Source organism: Bufo bufo, chromosome 3 (genome assembly GCF_905171765.1).
Source record: "Bufo bufo chromosome 3, aBufBuf1.1, whole genome shotgun sequence".
Taxonomy (NCBI): domain Eukaryota; kingdom Metazoa; phylum Chordata; class Amphibia; order Anura; family Bufonidae; genus Bufo; species Bufo bufo.
In genome coordinates, this window is record NC_053391.1 from 638,695,109 (window position 1) to 638,720,394 (window position 25,286).

The 25,286-nt window shown below is 44.6% G+C and overlaps 1 protein-coding gene across 1 annotated transcript in view; it reads left to right on the forward strand.

Moving 5' to 3' along the window:
• Window positions 1-25,286, forward strand: part of ATP8A2 (ATPase phospholipid transporting 8A2) — a 728,462-nt gene that overhangs the window by 662,390 nt on the left and 40,786 nt on the right. Inside the window, exons 33-34 of the mRNA XM_040422449.1 lie at window positions 9,094-9,182; window positions 24,060-24,164. Coding sequence (XP_040278383.1) covers window positions 9,094-9,182; window positions 24,060-24,164 — 194 coding nt within the window. The remainder of the gene's footprint in view (window positions 1-9,093; window positions 9,183-24,059; window positions 24,165-25,286) is intronic.

Below are 25,286 nucleotides of genomic sequence, written 5' to 3' on the forward strand. Positions count from 1 at the left end.
AGCTGAAAAACAGCCTGTTTCAGTTTATTCATTGTTTTCATTAAATTAAATGCTCAAAAAATGTTTTGTCTCAATTCCATTTCTTCTTGTTGCATGTTGAAGCTCTACTTGGAACCTTGTTAAGATTCAGCCATGCTAAATATGATTTTTTTGCCATTTTTCAAGTGGTCTTAAACTTTTGATCAGGACTGTACATTCAACTTATATTGTTTTGTAAAGATGCATGGAGAGGTTCTGCATAATTGATCCAATGTTTTTTGGTTTGTTTTGTTTTTCTTTCATCTCTGCCCAAGCGACTAAGTGGACTGAGTTGAGTGTGCTGTAACTCCACCTGGTATCTGGAGTACTCGGAATTTAGAAGCAGACTTTAATAGTATTCTTAATCCAAGCAGTATAGCTTGCTGGCTTTTATACTACTCTATATAAACAGCTGGTTAGCCGACCTGAAGGACCCTGGTTCTCCAATGACCAGTAGATGAAGCTTGTCTTGTTCAGCTGATTGAGGATTCTGACAGATGAATTTCTTAACTTACATTCATGTCAGATGAGAGCTTTGGTGGGATATAGGGCATCAACCTTAAAATCGAGTTGTCTTGATGTACTTTCAGATATGGCCCTTGCAAAGTCTGACACCTTCTTGGCTGATGCACATGCCACCAGAAATAAAACCTTTCAAGATATCAACCTTACTGGTGCTTCAACAGTGACCTACTTAACAGATCCGTCTGAATATTCAGAATACCTTGAATGTGGATGGCTGTCTATGGTTTGACATTACACTGCCCAAGTATAAATTTGACTGCATTGACTGTACCGTGGATCACAGTGAGTCCTGTGCCAATTATTGATATAGCGCATGGTGGAGATTATCTGTTTGCTCCCCCACTGACTGATTCTTGAGCCTCCCCTAAATGAAGAGCTAGATAAATTGCTCCCAAGTCTCGGATATTGGATCAGAGATACATCTCTTGAGGAGACCGCCTCAACCTGAACTCAAAGAATGTGGAAGTGTACTTCCCGACCAGAGTTATCGGAATGGCCAGAAAAATCTACTTTGTTTAGTATTTCTTGGACGAAGCCATCAATACAGGTCTTCCCGAGTTTCTGGCTTGATCACCACAAGACGAACCAGACTTGATAAACATTGGTTTCTTCCTGAAACAATGTTGGTTTGCAATGTACACTAATGCCCATGTTACGGCTTCTATCTAAGAGGTCAGGAAAGTAAATATTTGTAGACAGAGCGGCTGCCTGGCCTGATCTGATAGAGATCTTGACTAGTGACAGGAGCAGCGGTTGCACGGGAGGAGGGGAAGGGGGGGGGGGCTTGCACAGAAGATGCTGGGGGAGCCCTGTTCAAATATTTGCTGTAGGGCCCAGTTATTTCTAGTTACTCCACTGGCACTTGGTGATAGGACCTTAGAACTCACATCCATCTTGATTTCTGGATCCACTCCTGTGAGAGCTTAAGCAACCAGTTTCTGGAGTCTAACTGGAAGCTAAGGGCTGAGTTAGTGCCACCACTTAGTAAAAATACCAGGCGATGAAACCAAAGGCCAGTGAATTGAAGAGGAGATACCCTGGTGAGTGATGGCCAACCGGAGAACTTGTGATGGGTTGGCAGTAACGTGATATAGGTATATATGAGATCTTGGCTATAAAATAGTCCTGCTGGTGAATGTTACATCATGAAATTGTTCCAAGAAGGTATTTATTTAAACACGTCAAATCTAACCTCCATCTTACCTGTGGCTTTTCAACTGCATACACTCTTGAAAAGACACCAGAAACAACCACCATATGAGGCTTTGTGAAGGGTTGACCATTTTGCCTTGGGGGGCTACTTCTTTAACCTAAGGGAGTGACCTGGTACAAGATTCCATTCAGGAGTCGGACATAATCCTTGCCCAATTTGAGAAAAGGTTCTGTAATCCCACTGGAAGCCTGGTGTTTTAAATTTGATGTTTCCCTGTTCCAAATTTCTACTTTCTAGTGCTTGAAGAATGAAACTAGACCTAGAGGTGGAAAGGAGACCCCTCTGTAACAACGATTAATTAACGATCAATTCTAAATATAATTAATTTGGTGAGGAAAAAAAATGGCGCTAACAGAATGTCCGTCTGTCTATGGGGATCACATGAACTGAGAGGGACATTCAGGGCCCATTCACATGAAATAATATTTTCATTCCGACATGTCCCGCAATTGGCAGATCCCAAACGGATCCATTATTACAATGGGACTGTGAGACATGGACAGCACACAGTGTGCCGTCCACATCCGCACATCCATTTCGCGGCCCCGAAAGAGATAGAAAATGTCCCACCCTTTTCCATATTGAGGACAAGAATGGGCATTACCATATAGGGCAGGAAGTTCTGAACCACAATTGCAGAATGCACACGGCGGACCTGTGTCCTTTTGAACCTGCAACTTGTGGTCCGCAAAATCGGATATGATTCTATGAATGGACCCCCAATCTTAGTGACTAAGCGAGACTTCGTGGGGAAGCAATCCCTATGACACTAGGAAACTGAAGCCAAAGAAGCTCTGCTCTCCGCCATAGACAAGGAATTACTATGTTTCAGAAGGAAACAATCTTTCTGACCATACGGATACGCCCGCCCCCCCCCCTCCCCCCCGCTATGCCACTGGCCAGCGGGGCTCAAGAGGCAGCTGCCTTGGGCCCCCCAGGAGCAACTGGGCCCGGTGCAGCTGCCCCTTTTGCCCCGTGTTAGACGGCCCTGATCTGCAGTTAACTTTGGAGCACACCTCCATCTCAATGACATGCAAAAACAATGGACTCTCTTCCAGCACCTCATATGATATTCTGGAAACCACTTCCAGCTATATAATATCAGGCTTAACTACCATACTGACCTTCACAGCAGCAGGAGCCTCTGTATGTGTGAGCTTCATTGTCCTAGACAAAAGGAAAAAACACATCTACCTGGTGGGTGTGCACTCCTTTGTAGGGGGGTTAATTAGTCTGATTTAGGGCTCATGCACACAAACGTATTTTCTTTCTGTGTCCATTCCGTTTTTTTTTGCGGACCATATGCGGAACCATTCATTTCAGTAGGTCCGCAAAAAAAACTGAAGTTACTCCGTGTGCATTCTGTTTCCGTATGTCTGTATTTCTGTTCTGCAAAAAAAATAGAACATGTCCCATTATTGTCCGCATTACTGACAAGGATAGTACTGTTCTATTAGGGTCCAGCTGTTCTGTTCTGTAAAATACAGAATGCACACGGACATCATCAGTATTTTTTGCGGATCCGTTTTTTGCAAACCGAAAAATACATACGGTCGTGTGCATGATGCACTAATGATTTATTTTCTGTCCTAGACTGGAGGAGCAAGACATTAACCCCTTTGTGGCAGATGGATATGAGATAGATAAGATAGATATTTGATGGAATATTCTATATTATTTAATGAAATAACTCATACTCTTAGGGGGTATTCATTTGCCCGTATCCGTTTTGCCGTCCACTAATTGCGACTCTGCAAAATACAGATGCGGTCTGTGTGCACCCCGCACTTTTCTCAGGCCCCATTGAAAAATGCCTATTCCTGTCTGCAAAATGGACAAAAATAGGACAGTTTGTATCATTTGCGTCTCGGCTGCACGGGTGCGGACAGCACATGGATTACATCGGTGCGCTGTCTGCATTTTTTGTGGCCCCATAGAAATGAATGGATCCATGTGCAATCCCAAAAAAATGCTAATCGGACGCGGACCGAAAATGCGGTCATGTGAATGCTCCCATATGCTGTGTACTAAAGCTGGAAAAGGCACCGTTTCCGATTAAAGATCCGCACGCGAATACTACGGCCCCCGTTGCCTGTTTTGCAGCCAGAGTCACGTCAGACATGTTCTGTTTTATGAATGTCATTTCTCACACATCCCCCCATGTGTGTCTTTAAGATAGGATCCCATTAACTGTTATTGCAAGGAGTCCACCATATCCGCTGCCTCGCAGGTGTATAAGGCTATTAAACATATAATAGAGCCTTTGAAAGATGCTGAAAAAAGTTACACAAATAAACTCTTTCTGTGTGTGCCAAACCCTCTGTTCAGTGTTCCCCGGGGATCCTCTGCGCCTTTTGTGCTTGGGTTTGATAGGACCCAAAGAGGAGAAAAGCCAGACGGTGCAGAACCTAATATTTAAAGCAGATTTCCCTTCAAGTAACATAAAGCCATCAATACGCAGTTAAGCAGTGTAACAGCGCATGTTCTTGTGTGTTGGGCTGGAGAAGCTGTTTTCCAACACCGACGTGTTTTAAAGGCAGTCAACCATCAGAAGAGACAGGAACTCCTACAACACAGCATGGCTCAGTGACTCTGCATAGGACCAGAAAGCCTTACACCTAGAAGACGCCTTTTACATTTCATTCAAGGTTACAGCGGCGGCTGAAAGTCATCTCCACCTGACAGATCTTTGAGGGCACTTGTGAAAATTAGCTGGTGGTCCCAATTTATAAAGAAAGGTTCAGTGCGTTAGTGGTCATCATTAAGTGATAAGCAGGTTTGAGATATGTGAAGGACAAAGGAGAATATGGGTTTACAGGGATTCCGGGATTCATTAGTCAAGGCACTGCAGCTTTGTCAAGTCGTATCATTAATATTATTTATGGTATTTTCAAGCACTATTAAGTTCAAGGCCCTGTAGATCTTCAATGGGCCTATACATATAAAATAAAATAAGAGCAAAAACAAGTACAATAGGCATGAACTTATTAACAGATGGGAACAGTGGGGAAGAGGATCCTCTAGAGCAGGGATGCTCAACCTGTCCGGGCATGCTGGGAGTTCTAGTTTCGCAACAGCTGGAGAGCCGCAGGTTGGGCATCCGTGCTCTAGAGCTTACAATCTACAAAGGAAGGGGAAGGACCCAGTAGGTGAGGGTAAAAGCTGCTCATCTGGCTGTGTGGCGGCAGGTGGTAGGATTCTCCAAAGACGTGGGTTTTCAGGTTGCTTTTGAACGTTTGGATGTTGGAGAAGAGTCTGATGTGTTGGGGTAGAGAGTATGAGAAATGCACATGAGAAATCTTGTGGGCAATGGTGCAAGGAACAGACAAGAGGAGGTCCTGTGAGGATTGTAGATTACGTTTGGGGATGTATTGGGAAGGCGGATCAGAGAAGTAAGGAGGAGAAAGGTTGTGGACGGCCTTGTAGGCTGCTGTTAGTGTTTTGAACTGAATTCTCTGGGCAATGGGGAGTCAGTGAAGGGATTGGCAGAGGGGAGAGGCAGAGGAGAAACAAGGGGGGGAGGTGGATTAACTGGGCAGCAGAGTTGAGCATAGATTGTAGGGAAGCAAGAGTACTAGATGGGAGGCCACAGGGGAGGATGCTGCAGTAGTCCAATAGTGCTTTGCTTGGTCCCCCAGACACCATTACGGTGTGACCATGTGTTTCTGCTCTCTGGAACTGATGGTAAGGTGTGGTGCACCCCAATGGGAAATAAGTCCAGAGAGTTAGGGTCTTTACTGGAGGAACGCAAATGCAAAACAGTACAGGCAATGGATTGAGCTGGCTTCTCCAGTCCCCTACCAGACGGAAGGGTTCATGCTGAGGAAAGGCCTGAGCTAGCTGTCCCACTCAGAAGGCTGGTACCTTGGTCAAAGGCTGGTGGCCCACGGTCTGTGGCTCAATCATTCAGCTGGCTCTTTGGTCAATGGGCTGGTAACCTGAGGTCTCTGGCTCAGCATCCCCATTATAGGATCTTCTTCTGGTCACTCATGCAGTCTGGCAGAGCCTCTCCTACTAAACACTGGTCCCAATCTGCAGACAACTAAGGGCTCTTACTGCTCTCCTTATATACAATTTGTAGCTGAAGTATAACCTTCTAGTTGGAGGGGTGGAGTGGAGAAGCACAGCCTAAACAGAAACAAAGTTAAAATTTTAGTTCTAGGCTACTTTCACACTACTAGCGTTTTGGCCTTCCGTTTGTGAGATCCGTTCAGGGCTCCAAAACTGATCAGTATTGCCCTAATGCATTCTGAATGGAAAAGTATCCGCTCAGAATGCATCACTTTGCCTCCGTTCAGTCACCATTACGCTCTAGGGGCGGACACCAAAACGCTGTCTGTAACTATAGTGCCCTGTAGCAAAGTTTGAAAATATGCCCAATTCATCATACCCAACATCAGCTGTATGCTAGTCTGAGCCATGGTTAGGTTATGACCATTACTTGATCTGCTATTATTTTCTGTATTCACATATTCAGATTCCAGCATCTGAGGGGTGTACCTAATGGGTGGAGGGGCCTTTGGGCCAGGCCCTGGGGGTGGAAGCACCATCAGGCACCAGGATATTTAAATGATGGGCGAGTGGAGTAAACTGAATCTTTATCATGGATGAAGGGAAGCCTCGTTCTCACTCTGGTGACATCTTTGGGTAGAGATACATTAGGTGTAGAGATACATTAGGTGTTGCATTTTTTTTAAATATACATTTAATAGCTATTGACCAAAACTGTGATTTTAAATAAAAATAGTCTAAAGAAATAACACATTTCCAATGTACCTTGAAGATAAAATAAAATCTTCCAACCTGTGGGAATTTTCTTAATTCCACAACTACTGTAGGACATTGGACAATGCAAAACCAGCCCAGGAGCCTCCTGCTTCTCTTCTGTATGTGAGTTAAGCAAAAACAGCCGCTCTGAGATTTCAGCTGACAGAGCAGCAACAATTTTACAACCAGTTTGTCACTTTGACAACAGCCGAAGGATTTAGCACCTAACATCTGACAAATGACTATGTGACCACCTGCCCTTTGTCATCCCTGAGCTGCTAAGTAGGACTCAATTAATGCACTGACGCCCATAAATAAACCTGCCTTGTGTTGTGCCTACAGACCTCCTGACTTCTACGTTGCTAATGGGGTCTACAGACACATTTAGAGCTGGAATTGTATGACTTCAGATGTTCCAGAAGGTGCAGGGCTGGTGCATTCTCCATAAATAATACTGTATATTGTGCTGAGGAAATTTCCACCTCATTGCCCTCAGATACTTAGCCTCAATTAATACTTTATGCCCCAATGCAAAATCTGTAATTGTACTGACGTTCTCATATGAAGCAGAGGGGCCTTTTGGCCTCCCTCAGACTCCAGAACCTGGGTGCATCTGCTACTCCTGCCCTTCCAATAGCTATGCCTCTGTTTAAAGGAGATATGTAATGATTGATGTAAGACAATCTCTTTCTAACAAAGCTAGAACCAGCACTGTAGCTCACATGGATCTAGAGATCTCCTCATTCATTGCTCCAATTGTTCTCCTAGATTTTTTTTTTTAGGGCTGACAGCTCAAGAGACAAGGCCTTTCTGTTGCAGCTCTCTCCCTATCACAGCTCAGGAGACAAGGCCTTTCTGTTGCAGCTCTCTCCCTATCACAGCTCAGGAGACAAGGCCTTTCTGTTGCAGCTCTCTCCCTATCACAGCTCAGGGGACGAGGCTTTTCTGTTGCAGCTCTCACCCTATCACAGCTCAGGGGACGAGGCCTTTCTGTTGCAGCTCTCTCCCTATCACAGCTCAGGGGACGAGGCCTTTCTGTTGCAGCTCTCACCCTATCACAGCTCAGGGGATGAGGCCTTTCTGTTGCAGCTCTCACCCTATCACAGCTCAGGGGACGAGGCCTTTCTGTTGCAGCTCTCTCCCTATCACAGCTCAGGGGACGAGGCCTTTCTGTTGCAGCTCTCACCCTATCACAGCTCAGGGGACGAGGCCTTTCTGTTGCAGCTCTCACCCTATCACAGCTCAGGGGACGAGGCCTTTCTGTTGCAGCTCTCTCCCTATCACAGCTCAGGGGACGAGGCCTTTCTGTTGCAGCTCTCACCCTATCACAGCTCAGGGGACGAGGCCTTTCTGTTGCAGCTCTCACCCTATCACAGCTCAGGGGACGTGTTATTTTCTGCTGCAGCTCTTTCCCTATAACTGCCCCAGTTTCTAACAAAAGAATGGCTGGTGACAGCTGAAGAATGAAACTGAGAGCGTGCGACCACCTCAGTGATGTGGACAAGAAATAAGAATAAGATCAAACAGCAAGTGGTGCCATACAGATACATTTTACTGAATAGCTCTTACTGCTATTTAGTAAAATGTTTACCGTAATTACATGCAATTACAAAAGTATTCAAATCTAGGGGCTGGTTTGAAAAATTTAGATTTTTTTTTTTGTGGGACAGCCTCTTTAATCCCTCATCCAAATGCACCATATTTCAAGCAAGTTTAAGAAAAGATTCCCCAAAAAGGAGAAATAGGCTTGAACGTAATAAGATGGCAGTACATAATACGATTTTTTATACAAAAAAGAACTAATAATAAAAAATTATAAAATTAATTCATGTAATGATTCTAAATAATTGTAAAACTTGAGTCTATTTGTGTTTTATGGTCTCTGCAAACTACTGTAAATTCAACAGCTGTCCACGTGCGACCAACTTGCTTGTGCCAATTACCTCTAGTCTTGAAGTGTATTTATCACACAAGGTTTGACTCCAAAGCAAATGCAGCTAGCGAATCAAACCTGAATTTCAATTATTTCCAACTGCAATTTAAGAAGCTGATATTTGCAGCTCAGCAACAACCCTTCATTACCCACCGATACCGGTAGATACAAATAAGCCATGTGCGGTACATTGGACCTCCGTGGATACATAGTCCTAGGGCAGTGATGGCGAACCTATGGCACGGGTGCCAGAGGCGGCACTCAGAGCCCTCTCTGTGGGCACACGCACCTTGGAAAAAGTCTATGGCGTACCAATATGCTTTAGACTTTTCCTGCCATTCATCAGCACAGGACGCACTATGAACAGCACAGGCAGCGCACTAAATGTAGGCTATTAAGCTATTATAGCTAAATGATAAAGTACATGGAAGATATACTATATTGGTATTCAGGTTAAATTGCTGTGTTGGCACTTTGCGATAAATAAGTAGGTATTTGGTTGCAGTTTGGGCACTCGGTCTCTAAAAGGTTCACCATCACTGTCCTAGGGCTCTTTTCTGTCATACCAAACATTCTGAGCTTCACAGATATGAGCTATGGTGCTGTCTCTTTCCTCATGGCTATTTCTTTATTCCAGGCTGGGATGGTGCTGAAATGTGGATACTTCTGGCTTGGATTACTGCTGGTCCCTGCTGCTTGCCTCATACGAGACGTGGTGTGGAGAGCGTAAGTTACAGTGTATTTGCCATCATATTTTGCACTCTGCTCTTCCTCCCTCTCCCCTCTCATAGCACGTGAGCTGCTGTGACCCAGCACGGCCACTACACGTTGGACCTGTATATATCAGAGCCCCAACCAGAACACTATGGGAGCATTTGGATGCTGCAAGGAGCAGCCAATTGTTGGGAAGGAAGTGAAGTGCTGCATTTACATTAAGCGATCACCTTCACAGTATGAGGACGAGTAATGGCTACTGCTATCAGTCGTCCCCAGACAAAATCATTGTTCCTGGGCAGAGTTCTGTTTAGACAGCATGATCTGCCGGGGAACGATGATTGAAGTGCCCGCACCTCGATGAATGAGCGTTTCCTTTAAACTGACCGATTATCAGGAATGAGCGTTCGTAGGAATGCATGTTCCAGATAATCGGCCATAACACTAGACCATGTAAATGCAGCTTATATCTATCCTGAGGATAGGTCATCAATATAATTCACCTAGAAATCCCCCTTAATTAGAGGTGATATCATCTTGCTTCTCTTCAGACTGGACTGTGACCATTGCCAGACATTGCAGCTTACATGAGTTTCTCAGCGTTGCATTCCTTCAAATGACATTTGCACATAGAGAACCTTCTAATGTAAAGCACATATTGCATCCCGTTGTATGACGGCACCTGCTGCTGATCCTACGTTCTGTTTCCTAATTTGTCTGGACTCAACGAGTCACTGTTCCTGCAGACAGATTGCTCCCAGGCGCAGCTAAGAAGTCAGCACAACTGTCAGCCCATTAAACTGTGCAGATGCAAGACGAGAGTAGAAGGGCACATCTGTTCATACAAATATTTGCCTACTCGACAGTCTGACCAGTCACCGAACAATAATCTCTCTGCTCCTAATAGTTACACACTTTTACCAAGGCAAAACAGTATAATCGTGCAGCATATCCCTACAAGAAGTCTGTGTTGGAAGGGCAAGTATCACATATAGCATAAATGTAGGACCAGAATGGCAAGCTAGACCCTTCATTTCCTAGGTACCTTCAAGAAGAGGGTTCCCACGAGCTGCATGAATTTACCAATACCTTTTCAATGCCGTAGACCACCATGGATTTTAAAAATTAGAGAAAACTGTCTAAAATTGGTGAGTGGGATGTGGTGTTTGTCACTCCGGACGCAATTTCCTAGAAAAGTTCCAGAGATCTGAATATACTTCTACACAGTGGTCAAGGTTATTGAAACAGCCAAGGGGGCTGTGCTATGCTCTTACCATAACTCCTATTTCTCTCTTGTGCAGCGAAGCACAACCAGCTCAGCTGTTTCCTTGGTACAGACCACTTCTAGCAGCCACATACAACGGGTACAATAGGAATAAGGGGTTCAAGGGTGTTTCCAAGAATCAGAACTTATCACTAGAGATAGGCGAAGTTCTTAAAACTTCTATTTGGCTGCTTCGCCGAATTTCACAAAGAAATTCATTTTGTGATGAATTACTTCGTGAGTAGTGGGCGCAATGACGGGGAACGGTGCCGCACCCCGTCATTGAACCCCTCTGATGCCGCATTCATCGCTGAGATGACCATTGAAGGCTGTCCAATTTTCCCTGAAACTTCGATTCACTCAACACTACTTATCACCGATCCACAATGCTCGGCTATCTGCATCAGTCCTATAGACTTTGAATGGAGTGGCAGTGCACATGCACAATTGTGGCAGAACTAGAGAAGGCGCTCATAGGGTAAAAATCATCAGGAAAAAATGCATCCCCAAAAGGTAAGATGGTGCTCACCTTATTTAGTTGTGCTAAGGCACAACACTGTCCAAGGACATGCATTGAAGGTAGGATGAAGTCGGATGGTGCTGCCAAAGTGGATCACATTCTCACCAAAAGGGTGACAGCCATAGGGAGGAGTGGGATAGCATTAAACAGGTAGGTAGATTCAACTCAGGGTGGATCTACAGCAAGTCTCTAAGGGAAACTTTAAATGGTGCAACATGACCATAAGGGATGAAAGCAGATTCATTAATGGATCCACGCGTTTCGGAATACAAGACTCCTTTTTCATGTCTGTAGAGATGTGAGGTGGTGACTTTAGTGGATTCCTTCAACCAGAGTACCAAACGTGTGTTGGTTGGTAGCGGGCCGTAGAGAAGATGAGACCCCCATTCTCATGATTGGTGGGGGAGCTACATTCATTTTCTGCTATAGGGTGCCATTTTCTCTACTTATGTTCTTACAACAAAGAAAACCCCAAAGTTATATGTTTTTGGGTGGCCAACAGTCATTAAAGTGGTTGTTCCATTAAAACAACTTATCCCCCCTGTTCTCACAAGTTGTAATGGGGCGCCCACTTTAATCATATGTGGCCATAGTATTGCATGACTTATAACAGCTGCAGTCCGTCTATGGAAAAATACAGCGCCCTTCCTAAAACCGGAACATAAATTGTATTAATATATTAACCACAAGTAAACAGTCTGCAATAAACTGTATATTTGCCCCGTTACCATGACTTATAAAAGAAAATATTTTACATGTGCAAATCATTAAACATTTATACATCTGCAAGAAATATTCCTCGAGAAAAACAATGTTATAGAATTTGGAACGTAAACCGAAAACCAATGGAGTCCTACAGCTGAGGCGTTTAAATGGGACTTGTCATAGCTTAGTCTGGAGCTGTCAGAATAAATTCCCTTTTAAGCAGGGTTTCCATAACACTTCCCAACTAATTGATGTAACAAGCTTACTCAAGCCATTAGACAACAAAGCCGATTGTGATGGATTTGCTCAATATCTTCTCAGGCAGGGCTAGGAAGTCCTCCACAAATCACCGGTTGCACACAGCAGGATTAGAAGGTTGTCAGGGTAGCAATAACATAACTCAGCCCAGGTGACCCCAAGCACTTCTACTACCTCTGCCTGAGTGTTGGCGTCTGTGCATTGCCATAATCCATGGGAGGATAAACATCCAGCATAGTGGGGGGTACACGCTGGGCTGTTATCTACAAGGTACATTAAGGAAGATTTGACCATGATTTATAAACCATCAGGGAGAGTAGGACCTGGGATTTTAAGTCATAAATGTAAGACAGGAGGCAGAAAAAAGCTTTGTTCTGTTCACAATTTTTGGCAGAGGTATGTATTGGATATGTGCAGTCTGATCATGTGCAACAAGATTTCCATCTTTTTTCTAACATTGGCGCTAAAGTCATAACACATAAATATTGGAAATTGGAAAAGTTGCTGCTTAAGTTTTTATAATAGCAATTTGCATATACTCCAGAATGTTATGAAGAGTGATCAGATGAATTGCATAGTCCTTCTTTGCCATGAAAATTAACTTCATCCCAAAAAAAACTTTCCACTGCATTTCATTGCTGTCATTAAAGGACCTGCTGAGATTATTTCAGTAATCGTCTTGTTAACTCAGGTGAGAATGTTGACAAGCACAAGGCTGGAGATCATTATGTCAGGCTGATTGGGTTAAAATGGCAGACTTGACATGTTAAAAGGAGGGTGATGCTTGAAATCATTGTTCTTCCATTGTTAACCATGGTGACCTGCAAAGAAACGCGTGCAGCCATCATTGCGTTGCAAAAAAATGGCTTCACAGGCAAGGATATTGTGGCTACTAAGATTGCACCTCAATCAACAATTTATAAGATCATCAAGAACTTCAAGGAAAGAGGTTCAATTCTTGTTAAGAAGGCTTCAGGAGGTCCAAGAAAGTCCAGCAAGCACCAGGATCGTCTCCTAAAGAGGATTCAGCTGCGGGATCGGAGTGCCACCAGTGCAGAGCTTGCTCGGGAATGGCAGCAGGCAGGTGTGAGCGCATCTGCACGCACAGTGAGGCGAAGACTTTTGGAAGATGGCCTGGTGTCAAGAAGGCCAGCAAAGAAGCCACTTCTCTCCAAAAAAACATCAGGGACAGATTGATCTTCTGCAGAAAGTATGGTGAATGGACTGCTGAGGACTGGGGCAAAGTCATATTCTCAGATGAAGCCTCTTTCCGATTGTTTGGGGCATCTGGAAAAAGGCTTGTCCGGAGAAGAAAAGGTGAGCGCTACCATCAGTCCTGTGTCATGCCAACAGTAAAGCATCCTGAGACCATTCATGTGTGGGGTTGCTTCTTATCCAAGGGAGTGGGCTCACTCACAATTTTGCCCAAAAACAGAGCCATGAATAAAGAATGGTACCAAAACACCCTCCAACAGCAACTTCTTCCAACAATCCAACAACAGTTTGGTGAAGAACAATGCATTTTCCAGCACGATGGAGCACCGTGCCATAAGGCAAAAGTGATAACTAAGTGGCTCGGGGACCAAAACGTTGACATTTTGGGTCCATGGCCTGGAAACTCCCCAGATCTTAATCCCATTGAGAACTTGTGGCTCAAGAGGCGGGTGGACAAACAAAAAGCCACTAATTCTGACAAACTCCAAGAAGTGATTATGAAAGAATGGGTTGCTATCAGTCAGGAATTGGCCCAGAAGTTGATTGAGAGCATGCCCAGTCGAATTGCAGAGGTCCTGAAAAAGAAGGGCCAACACTGCAAATACTGACTCTTTGCATAAATGTCATGTAATTGTCGATAAAAGCTTTTGAAACGTATGAAGTGCGTGTAATTATATTTCACTACATCACAGAAACAACTGAAACAAAGATCTAAAAGCAGTTTAGCAGCAAACTTTGTGAAAACGAATATTTGTGTCATTCTCAAAACTTTTGGCCACGACTGTACACTAGATTTATGTCCGTGCATCAAAAGGTTTACACCCCCTATAAGGGTGCATTTAGGCCAAACTCTTTCCCACTCACCCACCCAGTCCCCTTTGTGCCTCCACATAGTAGTTATTTCCCCTTAGTGCTCTCACACAGTAATTATGCCCCCTGATTGCTCTCACACCATAGTTATACCCCCTTAGTGCCACTAAACACAGCAAAATGTCCCCTTAGTGCCACCCACACAGTAGATATGTCCTATTAGAGCTTCCACACAGCAGAAAGCCCCCTAAGTGCCCCTACACAGTAGAATTGACCCTTAGTGCCCCCACACAGTAGAATTGACCCTTAGTGTCCCCACACAGTAGAATGCCCCCATTGTGCCCCACACAGTAGAATAACCCCTTAATGCCCCTACACAGTAGAATGCCCCCTTGTTGCCCCGCACAGCAGAATGCCCCCTTAGTGCCCCCACACAGTAGAATGTCACCTTAGTGTCACCCTCACAGTAGAATGCCCCCTTAGTACCCCCACACAGTAGAATTCCCCCTTAGTGCCCCCACACAGTAGAATGCCCCCTTAGTGTCACCCTCACAGTAGAATGCCCCTTTAGTACCCCCACACAGTAGAATGCCCCCTTAGTGCCCCCACACAGTAGAATGCCCCCTTAGTGTCACCCTCACAGTAGAATGCCCCCTTAGTACCCCCACACAGTAGAATGCCCCCTTAGTGCCCCCACACAGTAGAATGCCCCCTTAGTGCCCCCACACTGTAGAATGCCCCCTTAGTGCCCCCACACAGTAGAATGCCCCCTTAGTGCCCCCACACAGTAGAATGCCTCCTTAGTGCCCCACACAGTAGATGTGCATTGAAGCCTGTATTAATAGAAATAATAATCACCTAGCCCTGTTCCCCTGGTGAATTGACCTCATCCTGCTCTCCCCAGCAGCAGGCACGATGAAGTGACGTCACTGCACAGGTCGGGATGATCATCATTTCTCGGCATGTGCTCTCTGTTATTAAGGTCACCGGCCTGATGAATGGTGGAGCTGATTGCCCCCTGCTTCACCATTGCATTCAACTGTCTCAGCATCCTCAGGATGCAGATACAGTTCAAATTGGGACATACTTCAGCCTTCCTGGGACTGCAGGACAGCCTCCAGGATCCAGGACTGTCCTGCCGATCCAGGTCGGTCGGGAGGTATGTGGATTTGGCGTGGTGGGACACTACTGCAAATGCATAGACTTTCATGAAGGGGTTCAATTCTAATGAAATGGACCAGTGCACAATTTTCTTTGGGTGTGCCACAGTTGCCACAGAAGCGTTACTACCCAACATGGCTGAACATTGCACCAAGCCAGATGGTCAGATCATGTGGGAGGAAAAAAATATAAGTACACTTTAGGCCCATTAGGTCCTAATCATTCCCGGAGTTAAGGGCCACAGCATTTGTTTCCAGACCCCACATTTTCATCCTTGAATGAACCTACTTTTTTAGGCCTTATGCACTCGACCATATCCGCTTTGCGGTCTGCAAATCACAGATCCCCAAAATACGGATGCAGTTTATGTTGCATCAGCATTTGTGGCGGACCCATTGACTTCACTGGGTCTGCAGTCCGTATTTTGTGGAGAAGTAGAGGACATGATCTAACTTTTTGCGGAACAGACATATGCATGCGGAAAGCACACATGATCCATACGGACAACTGATCCTTTGAAGTTAATGGATGAAATGGATGCAACACGAACTGCATCCGTATTTTGCGGATCAGCGATTTGCAGACTTCAAAACAGATAAGATTGTGTGCGTGAGGATTATTTGCATTTGTGAAAATCTATAAGCAGCGGTATATGCAGAAGATTATGTACTACATGCGGGAAATCCGAGCCCCGACAAGCAGCGAGCAGCGTGACAGCTTTCATCCATTTTCCGCTTTGCACTTAATCATCTTTCGCATCAAGTGACACGTGTTGAATATAGTTACATTCTCCCAGTTTCTTACATTTTGCTGCTGTCATATTTTTGTAATGTCTTGTTTTATGTTGTTTTATATCCCCTCAGCGCACTAATGCATTGTTGTTCCAGTACGCTTCTGTCTTCATTTGTGGCGTTCCGTAACTATCTGCGCTGTGGCCTGACGAGCTCATTTCGGGACACCCTGGTAGAAGATGATTGCTCTATTATCTGATTAGCTCCCTTTCTTGTGATTTGACATCCCTGGTGCCTGTCTGAATAAACAAATCTGGGGCATGCTCCACTTCAGTTCACATGCTATGACATTACGGAGGCACAATTATACCTCCCGCTTCTGGCGCGGCGGCTCCTGTACAATTTCTCACTGTCAATAATTGAAGAGAATGTCATTCCCTGAAGATGGGATCTGTGTTTGTGAAGTGAAGCTTTTTGTATCTCGCGGTGCTGAGAGCCTCAATTATTTTATTTCTGCCTTATCTGTGTCTTGTCTTGACTTTTCAGTTGAGATTGGTTTTCTGGTTACAGGATTTTGTGTTATTTTAACCCCCCATCTACACGTAATGTCAACTGTGCTGAGCTTTTTCTTTTACATGAGAAATCGAAGGAAAAAACTTTTGGATTCCTTGTTGCGTTGTGGTTGTAGCAACTTGCGTTTTGCAGTGTGGTGCCATTCACCTACATTGGCGCTGAGATCTATAGCCAGAGTCGCTGTGTAGCCCCATCATTAAATCATTGTGCGGTAACTTCTGAGCTCCTGCCATGCCATGATAATGAGATGACTGATGAAAAGTTACCTGTAATGAAGATTCCTATCCTGGCTGACTTTTCCCTATTATTAAATGACCTATTGTTTAAATTCATGTTTTTATGTTTAAAGGGTTTTCCAAGATCTTTATACTGATGACCTCATCATGATGTCATCAATATCCAATCGGTGGGGGTCTGACAACCCGGGAGCTCCGCCAATCAGCTATCTGAGAAGGCACCGGCGCTCGCAGTAGTGCCGCAACCTTCTCTGTGCTCACCAAGCGCAGCGTCATCCATTTGATAGCGGCTGTGCCTGGTATCGCAGCTCAGCCCCATTCACTTCAACCATGTTACCGATGAACGTGGCGTCACTTGGGCAAGAGAAAGCTGCAGCACTACTGGAAGCACCGGCGCCTTCCCAAACAGCTGGTCAGCAGGGTCCCAGGTGTCAGACCCCCCACCGATCAGATCCTGATGACCTATCCATCAGTAAAAAGTTATTGGGAAACCCCTTTAAAAAAAATAATAATTTTGGGTGATTTTTTTATTTTTCCATGTCACTATCTATATTTAAATATAAATCCTAACGATAATGATGCCACAACTGTTATATATACTCCATAATGCCCCGGTCTGGTTACCACTGGATAGATTTCATAAAATCAATGCGATATTTAGGGACTTAATATGGAGAGGAGGTCAGCCCAGGATTAAACTGGAGACTTTGCAATATGCTAAAACAGCGGGGGGATTGGCGGTACCAAAGCCGTGGATTTATTATTTAGCAGCGCAGAGTCAGCATCCTAAGGGGTGGATGGAGTATACGCTTAAAGATATGACTAGTCAGATATTATGTCATACAATAGGTAAGAGTGACCTGGTGTGGATTTTGGAGGGTAGGGGAATTCATATTTTGGAGGAAAAGTTGCCTTTAATTGAACTAATGAAAAAAGTTTGGGATAAGGTCAAGCAGCTGAAAGGGGTCAAATGTGTTAGTGAAATATCTCCCATGTGGAACAATCCCATGCTTCCCGAGTTCCTCTCTCTGGTCTTCAAGAATGGAAAAACAAAGGGATCCTTAGAATAGGAGATCTTTTAGACAATGGAGTGTTCAGGTCCTTTACGGATATACAGGAGAGATTCCGGATTTCTCGCACTAGCTTTTATCAATATCTTCAATTGAGACACGCGTATGATACTACTTTAAAAAAAGGTACTAGCATCATTAAATAAACAGCCCAAAAACGAATTCTCACAGGAGGTGGAAGGAGAGGTCTGATATCTATGCGGTACACTTTATTACTGGATAAGGTCCTGGATTCTCATCCGTTAACTAGAATGAGAAAATGGGAGAGAGATCTGGGAGGGCTGTGACAAGATCAATGGGAAGACATCTTAGAGGCGATCCCGCTGACCTCACTGAGTGAACAAGGGAAACTATCTCAACTCTTTATCATACAGTCCTGATCAAAAGTTTAAGACCACTTGAAAAATGGCAAAAAATCCTATTTAGCATGGCTGGATCTTAACAAGGTTCCAAGTAGAGCTTCAACATGCAACAAGAAGAAATGGGAGTGAGACAAAACATTTTTTGAGCATTCAATTTAATGAAAACAACGAATAAACTGAAACGGGCTGTTTTTCAGCTGATCAAAAGTTTAGGACCACATGCCTTTAAAAAGCCAAATCTGTGCAAAGATGTGGATTCATTGTCATTTTCTGTCAGGTAGTCACACGTTGTGATGGCAAAGGCAAAAAAACTCTCTCTTTTTGAACGTGGTCGGGTTGTTGAACTGCATAAGCAGGGTCTCTCACAGCGCGCCATCGCTGCTGAGGTGGGACGCAGTAAGACAGTCATTTGGAATTTCTTAAATGATCCTGAGGGTTATGGAACAAAAAAGTCAAGTGGAAGACCCAAAAGAATTTCATCAGCACTGAGCCGGAGGATCCAATTGGCTGTCCGTCAAGACACTGGACGATCCTCGACCCAAATTAAGACCCTTACTGGTGCTGACTGCAGCCCCATAACCATCAGACGGCATCTGAGACTGAAGGGCTTCAAAAACAACTCCTTGTACGCCACAGAACTGCTCGTTTGGACTTTGCAAGAGAGAACCAAACATGGGACATTCAAAGGTGAAAGTAAGTTTTAGGCTGGGTTCACACGGGCGTTGCGGGAAAATGTGCGGGTGCGTTGCGGGAACACCCGCGATTTTTCCGCGCGAGTGCAAAACATTGTAATGCGTTTTGCACTCGCGTGAGAAAAATCGCGCATGTTTGGTACCCAAACCCGAACTTCTTCACAGAAGTTCGGGCTTGGGATCGGTGTTCTGTAGATTGTATTATTTCCCCTTATAACATAGTTATAAGGGAAAATAATAGCATTCTGAATACAGAATGCATAGTAAACTAGCGCTGGAGGGGTTAAAAAATAATAATAATTTAACTCACCTTAGTCCACTTGATCGCGGCCCGGCATCTCCTTCTGTCTCCTTTGCTGAACAGGACCTGTGGTGAGCATTAATTACAGGTAAAGGACCTTTGGTGACGTCACTCCGGTCATCACATGATCCATCACCATGGTAAAAGATCATGTGACGTACCATGTGATGACCGGAGTGACGTCATCAAAGGTCCTTGACCTATAATGAATGCTCACCACAGGTCCTGTTCAGTAAAGGAGACAGAAGGAGATGCCGGGCATCGCGATCAAGTGGACTAAGGTGAGTTAAATTATTTTTTATATTTTTTTAACCCCTCCAGCGCTAGTTTACTATGCATTCTGTATTCAGAATGCTATTATTTCCCCTTATAACCATGTTATAAGGGGAAATAATAATAATCTGGTCTCCATCCCGATCGTGTCCTAGCAACCGTGCGTGAAAATCACACCGCATCCGCACTTGCTTGTGGATGCTTGCGATTTTCACGCAATCCCATTCATTTCTATGGGGCCTGCGTTACGTGAAAAACGCAGAATATAGAGCATGCTGCGATTTTCACGCAACGCACAAGTGATGCGTGAAAATCACCGCTCATGTGAACAGCCCCATAGAAATGAATGGGTCGGTATTCAGTGCGGGTGCAATGCGTTCACCTCCTGCATCGCACCCGCGCGGAATACTCGCCCGTGTGAAAGGGGCCTTATTCTCTGATGAGATAAAATGTGACCTTGATGGTCCTGATGGTTTACAACGTTACTGGCATGACAAGCAGATCCCACCTGAGATGTTTTCTATGCGCCATAATGGTCTGGGGTGCTTTTTCCTTCAGTGGAACAATGGAGCTTCAGGAAGTGCAGGGGCGTCAAACGGCCGCTGGCTATGTCCAGATGTTGCAGAGAGCATTCCTCATGACTGAGGGCCCTCGTCTGTGTGGTAACGACTGGTTTTTTCAACAGGACAACGCTACAGTACATAATGCCAGCAGGACAAGGGACTTCTTCCAGGAGAATAACATCACTCTTTTGGCCCATCCTGCGTGTTCCCCTGATCTAAATCCAATTGAGAACCTTTGGGGATGGATGGAAAGGGAAGTTTACAAAAATGGATAACAGTTCCAGACAGTAGATGGCCTTCGTGCGGCCGTCTTCACCACTTGGAGAAATGTTCCTACTCACCTCATGGAAACCCTTGCATCAAGAAGTGATAAACAATAACAGCGGAGCTACTCATTACTGAGTTCATGTTTGGAAGTTGGATTTCTGTTTTGGGGGGGGGGGGTTAGTTTTTTTTTGGAGGTGTGGTCCTAAACTTTTGATCAGCTGAAAAACTGCCTGTTTCAGTTTATTCGTTGTTTTCATTAAATTGAATGCTCAAAAATTTTTTGTCTCACTCCCATTTCTTCTTGTTGCATGTTGAAGCTCCACTTGGAACCTTGTTACGATCCCGCCATGCTAAATATGTTTTTTTGCCATTTTTCAAGTGGTTTTAAACTTTTGATCTGGACTGTACATAGAGTGTACAAAATGCCAATATTTCTGAAGCACATAGGCGTCTGAACAGACGCACAATGCCCAAGGTGCTCTTGAGCCAGCTGATTTGATCCACATGCTGTGGCAATGTCAGAGCTTAGACGGATATTGGAACGGTATATTGGAGATGATACGTGATAAAATGTCAGTGAGGGTAGATGGGGATCCCAAAATATGTCTATTAGGATATGTCTCTAAGGTGGGGACAGATGATTATAGAAAGGTTGCGGTGGGTAGACTGTTATACGTAGCCCGAAAACTAATAGCCCTACACTGGATACAGGGAAGTCCTCCAACATTGGAGGAATTCAGGGTTAAAGTTAATAATATGTTAGTCTGTGGATGCACACAAAAATTTGACAAGCTATGGAGTGATTGGTTGTCTAATAGCAATATCATGATATAGGGAATAGGAGCGGAGTAACAAGCGAGTGAGTTGGGGGGAGGGGGGAGGTGTTAGATGGGGCGGGGGGGGGGCTGTTAGAGGTTATTATATTTCAAATATCTTAGTGGAAAAATAATTTTTCTTGATATGCTATATTGTACATTTTGTATACATGTAAAATATCCCTGTCAATAATAATAAAAAAAAGATTTGATAAACAAAAAAAAAACTGCAGTTTTCGCACTGGCCACTAGGTCTAAATTATGTAAAGACTTCCTGCTTTTTGAGAGCAGCCCCATGGGCCATAGACACAATGGGCAGGAGGGGACCTCACTGACTTCTATGGGAGAGTTTTCTAGGCCTGCTCCTGTGCAGAGATCAGGTGGGAGAAAATAAGCCGTGATATCACCTATTGTGAATGGTGAATCCTGTGTTATCTATACAGAGGTGATAGTAATGATTATAATCCTGCCAGTAATGATAATGAAATGACTGCTGAAAAGTTACCTGTACTGAACAGGAAGTCGTGAACTATTTCAGGCCTAGTGGTCAGTGCAAAAATTGCGTGATTATAGACAGATGAAAAAAATGGTTTACTCTAGAGACAAGATTTAAACAATAGATCATTTTCTGATGATTTTCCCCTTTAAAGGGAAGGTGTCTCAGGTTTATGCTCCCCAATCTTCAAGTAACATAAAGTGATGACAAACACCCTCGTAATGGCGGTCTGTCGCTTACTTAGTGTCGTTTTTATAAAACCACAGTTCATCAGCTGTAGGGCCAGGAGTCAGCATTCATGAGCAGCAGGCTTCCCCTACAATCCCTTCATTGATTGACATCTTTCTCCCTTTTAGGCCTCATGCACACGGCCGTTGTTTTGGTCCGCATCCGAGCCGCAGTTTTGGCGGCTCGGATGCGGACCCATTCACTTCAATGGGGCTGCAAAAGAAGCGGACAGCACTCCGTGTGCTGTCCGCATCCGTTGCTTCGTCCCGTGGTCCGCAAAAAAAATATAACCTGTCCTATTCTTGTCCGCGCTTTGCGGTCAAGAATAGCCAGTTATATTAAAGGCTGTCCGTGCCGTTCTGCAAATTGTGGAACGCACACGGACGCCATCCGTGTTTTGCGGATCCGCGATTTGCGGACCGCAAAACACACAACGGTTGTGTGCATGAGGCCTTATTCTGCATAAGGAGAAAGCTGTCAATGAGCAGCAAGTCAACACTGAGAGTCAGCAGCCCGTGAGGGAGAGCACATCTTTGTGAGAACTTCTGGCTCACAGAGTGGTCGGCTTGCACTGCACCTGATAAATTGTGATTTTATGAATATTACACCATATTGACAAGTAAGTGATACACCGCTATAATCAGGGAGTCTGTCACTGCCGCCCTCAGATAAGGTAGCATAAACCTTGTGACATTCCCTTTAAGAGTGACCTAAAGATAGCCATAAACATAACATAGCTGTTGGCTATCTATCCTGCCCCTCCAAAGCTGACCATGCATGTTTAATTCAATAGAGAGGGGCTTATCTACTAGAGAACAAAGGGTCATGTATGTTAAAGTCCATCATGCCTGTTCCTGCTGTCACCTGCTGTCACCTGCAGTGGAGAAGCCTCACACACATTAGATAGTTGCATACTGACCAGCTTTGCAGTTGGTAAATTCAGGATTAGGAATGAGCGAACTTCTGTTCGGGTTTGGGTTCCGGTTACCGCAGAATTACATTACGGAACATAAGTTATGGTCCATGGTCACGGGATCCATAACGCAGTTCTTTGGTACCCGGAACCCGAACTTCTACAACAGAAGTTTGCTCATCCCTATTCAGGATATTATATCGGCAGCCCATGCCCACCACTGTCCTTACCTTGCCACTGCTGCTGTTCTGGGGGTCAAAACCTGCTGGTCCTCCTCTGCCCTCCAGCAGCAGGCCTGGCCGCAGGAGTCCCATGTGTCTTTCTCTGGCAGGCTTCAGCCTGTTTTGTGGCAGCAATGGCCTCTTCTTCCTGTCTATAAGGCACAAGCGTGCTCCTTCTTGCTCTTAAAGAGCAAGCCCATGCACACCCTAACTCTTCACAAGCCTATGGCTGGTCACTTCTGAGTATTTAAGGCTATGGGAATGTACCTGATCAATAGGTTATTCTAGATTTCTAGTTCATGTAAAGGTTTGCTGTTCCATTTGTCTGCCCATGTGCTGACTTCTGCCCAATTCCTGACTCGACTTGTGCATGATTACCATTTGGCCCTTTACTGCCTGCTGTGACCTCAGCTTGTTCTTTGGATTGCCTGTACTCTGCCTGCCCTGACTTCAGTGTGTCCCTGACTACAATTTAGCCTCTATGCTCTGCAACAATGTCTCTGACCTCCGTGGATCAGTTGTCAACCACACAGAGACTGTTTCAGGAAGAAATGGCCTTGTGGTTCCCCTGCAACAAAGTCCAGATCCCTTTAAAGGGGTTGAAGGGTGAATACCAGGGTACTGCCAGAATAACAGCCTTAGGCTTAGCCCAAAGTCAAACCTGTTGGTTGGCAAAATGGTTCCACACCCACTGTCATAACACTGGACAGATAAGCCTGCCCTGGGAATGTTCCCAAACAGAACGAAACAGCCCGTTTAAAAAACCCTGCCCATTTTGGCCGAGGACAGCCCAAATTTGCAGGAATTTTCTCTGATGAGTTAGGAACAGTCCCTGCAAATTCATGAATGTTGGCAACTATGTAGTTGGCCGCAGAATGTGGAGGTAAAAGTCGCACCTAGGCCGTGGTTTCTGAAATGGTCCAAAGATGCCGCACAAGAGTTTAGATCTACCGAACAAGAGTTTAAAGTTATACCTTTGGTTGACTAATCTCATCAAAACCAGGACGGGATTTGGCATATTTTTATCTGATCTGTTAAAAGGTCACTCATATATTTTTATATTGTTCCTGTCAAGGTTTGGATCTCTTAACGTCCTTTCCATGGCCTCGACCCACAGAGGATCAGGAGTTCTCGGATCACAGCAGTGAATATTATAACATTGAAAGCTTTTATGAGATTATATCTGAATGGTTTTTTATGCTTTTCTATTTGCAGAGTCAAGAACAGCTGTCATAAAACACTTTTAGAGCAAGTCCAGGAGATAGAGACCAGGTCCAGGGAGATGAGCAAAGCTGCACTTCGTGATTCCAATGGAAAAAGGTACAATTGTTGTATTTCCATCCTTTGTCAGATGCTAGGTGTGAGCAGCAGTGCAGTAAAGTGAGGCTCAAAGAAGGGGATTCACCAGGTTTGTAGAGTTCACTGAGGTGAGCACAGGATCAGTGCCCCGGATATCCAGAAATACCTCGTCCTGGACATGATCTGTGCAAGTTCTGCTGCTTTCGCACTACATTTGCAGCGGCTGTTCGCCATATTCACTTTTGGGAAGCTTGTGCACACACATCAAATGTATCTTGATGCCACAATTCACCTGACGGAGGCCGAAAGACTGTCTTATTGGCTTTTGTCTGGCTGGTATAAGTCAGTGTACCTTTTTTTCCCCCCTGCTCTATGGCATAGCACAGTCTGCTGTACTATTCCCTATATTGTAATCCTGCCTGTCATGATAATGAGATGACTGCTAAAAAGTTACCTGTACAGAACAGGAAATTGTGGCCTAGCGGTCAGTGCAAACATTCTATGATTATATACAGTATACTTTTTAAACATGAAGGCCTATAGGCAACATATGTCACTGTATGGCTAAACTGCGGCACACATCAGAGGTAAAGATCAGGAACTAATACATTGCAAATGCAGTGTAAATGCAGGTAAGCAGCGCTGCTATTCACATGAATTACATTCGATTTAGCAGCGCATTAAAGGGGGTTTCCAGGAGTTCAGTATCTGATTGGTGGGGTTCCAACACCCGCAACCCCTGCCTCTGGTGAGCGCTGCAGCCTCCTCACAACATATGAAGCACAGCGCCATACATTGTATAGTGGCAGTGCTTGGTATTGCAGCCCAGGCCCATTCACTTGAATGGGACTGAACTGCACATTGACCATTCCCAATGAATATGACATCATTCACATCACTGGAGAGCCACACCTCTTCAAATAGGTGATCGGCATAGGTGCCGAGAGTCAGATTCCCACCGGTTAGATATTGGTGACCTATCCTGAGGATAGACCATCGATTTTCTACTTACTCCCATAAAACCTGTTTAATACAGATGTGCATCATTAAAAACATAGACTGGTGGCCCAGTTCATCAATATATTGTATGACTAGCTGTACGTAATACTACATGTATGGCCAGCCAGAGCCTTATATTGTTGG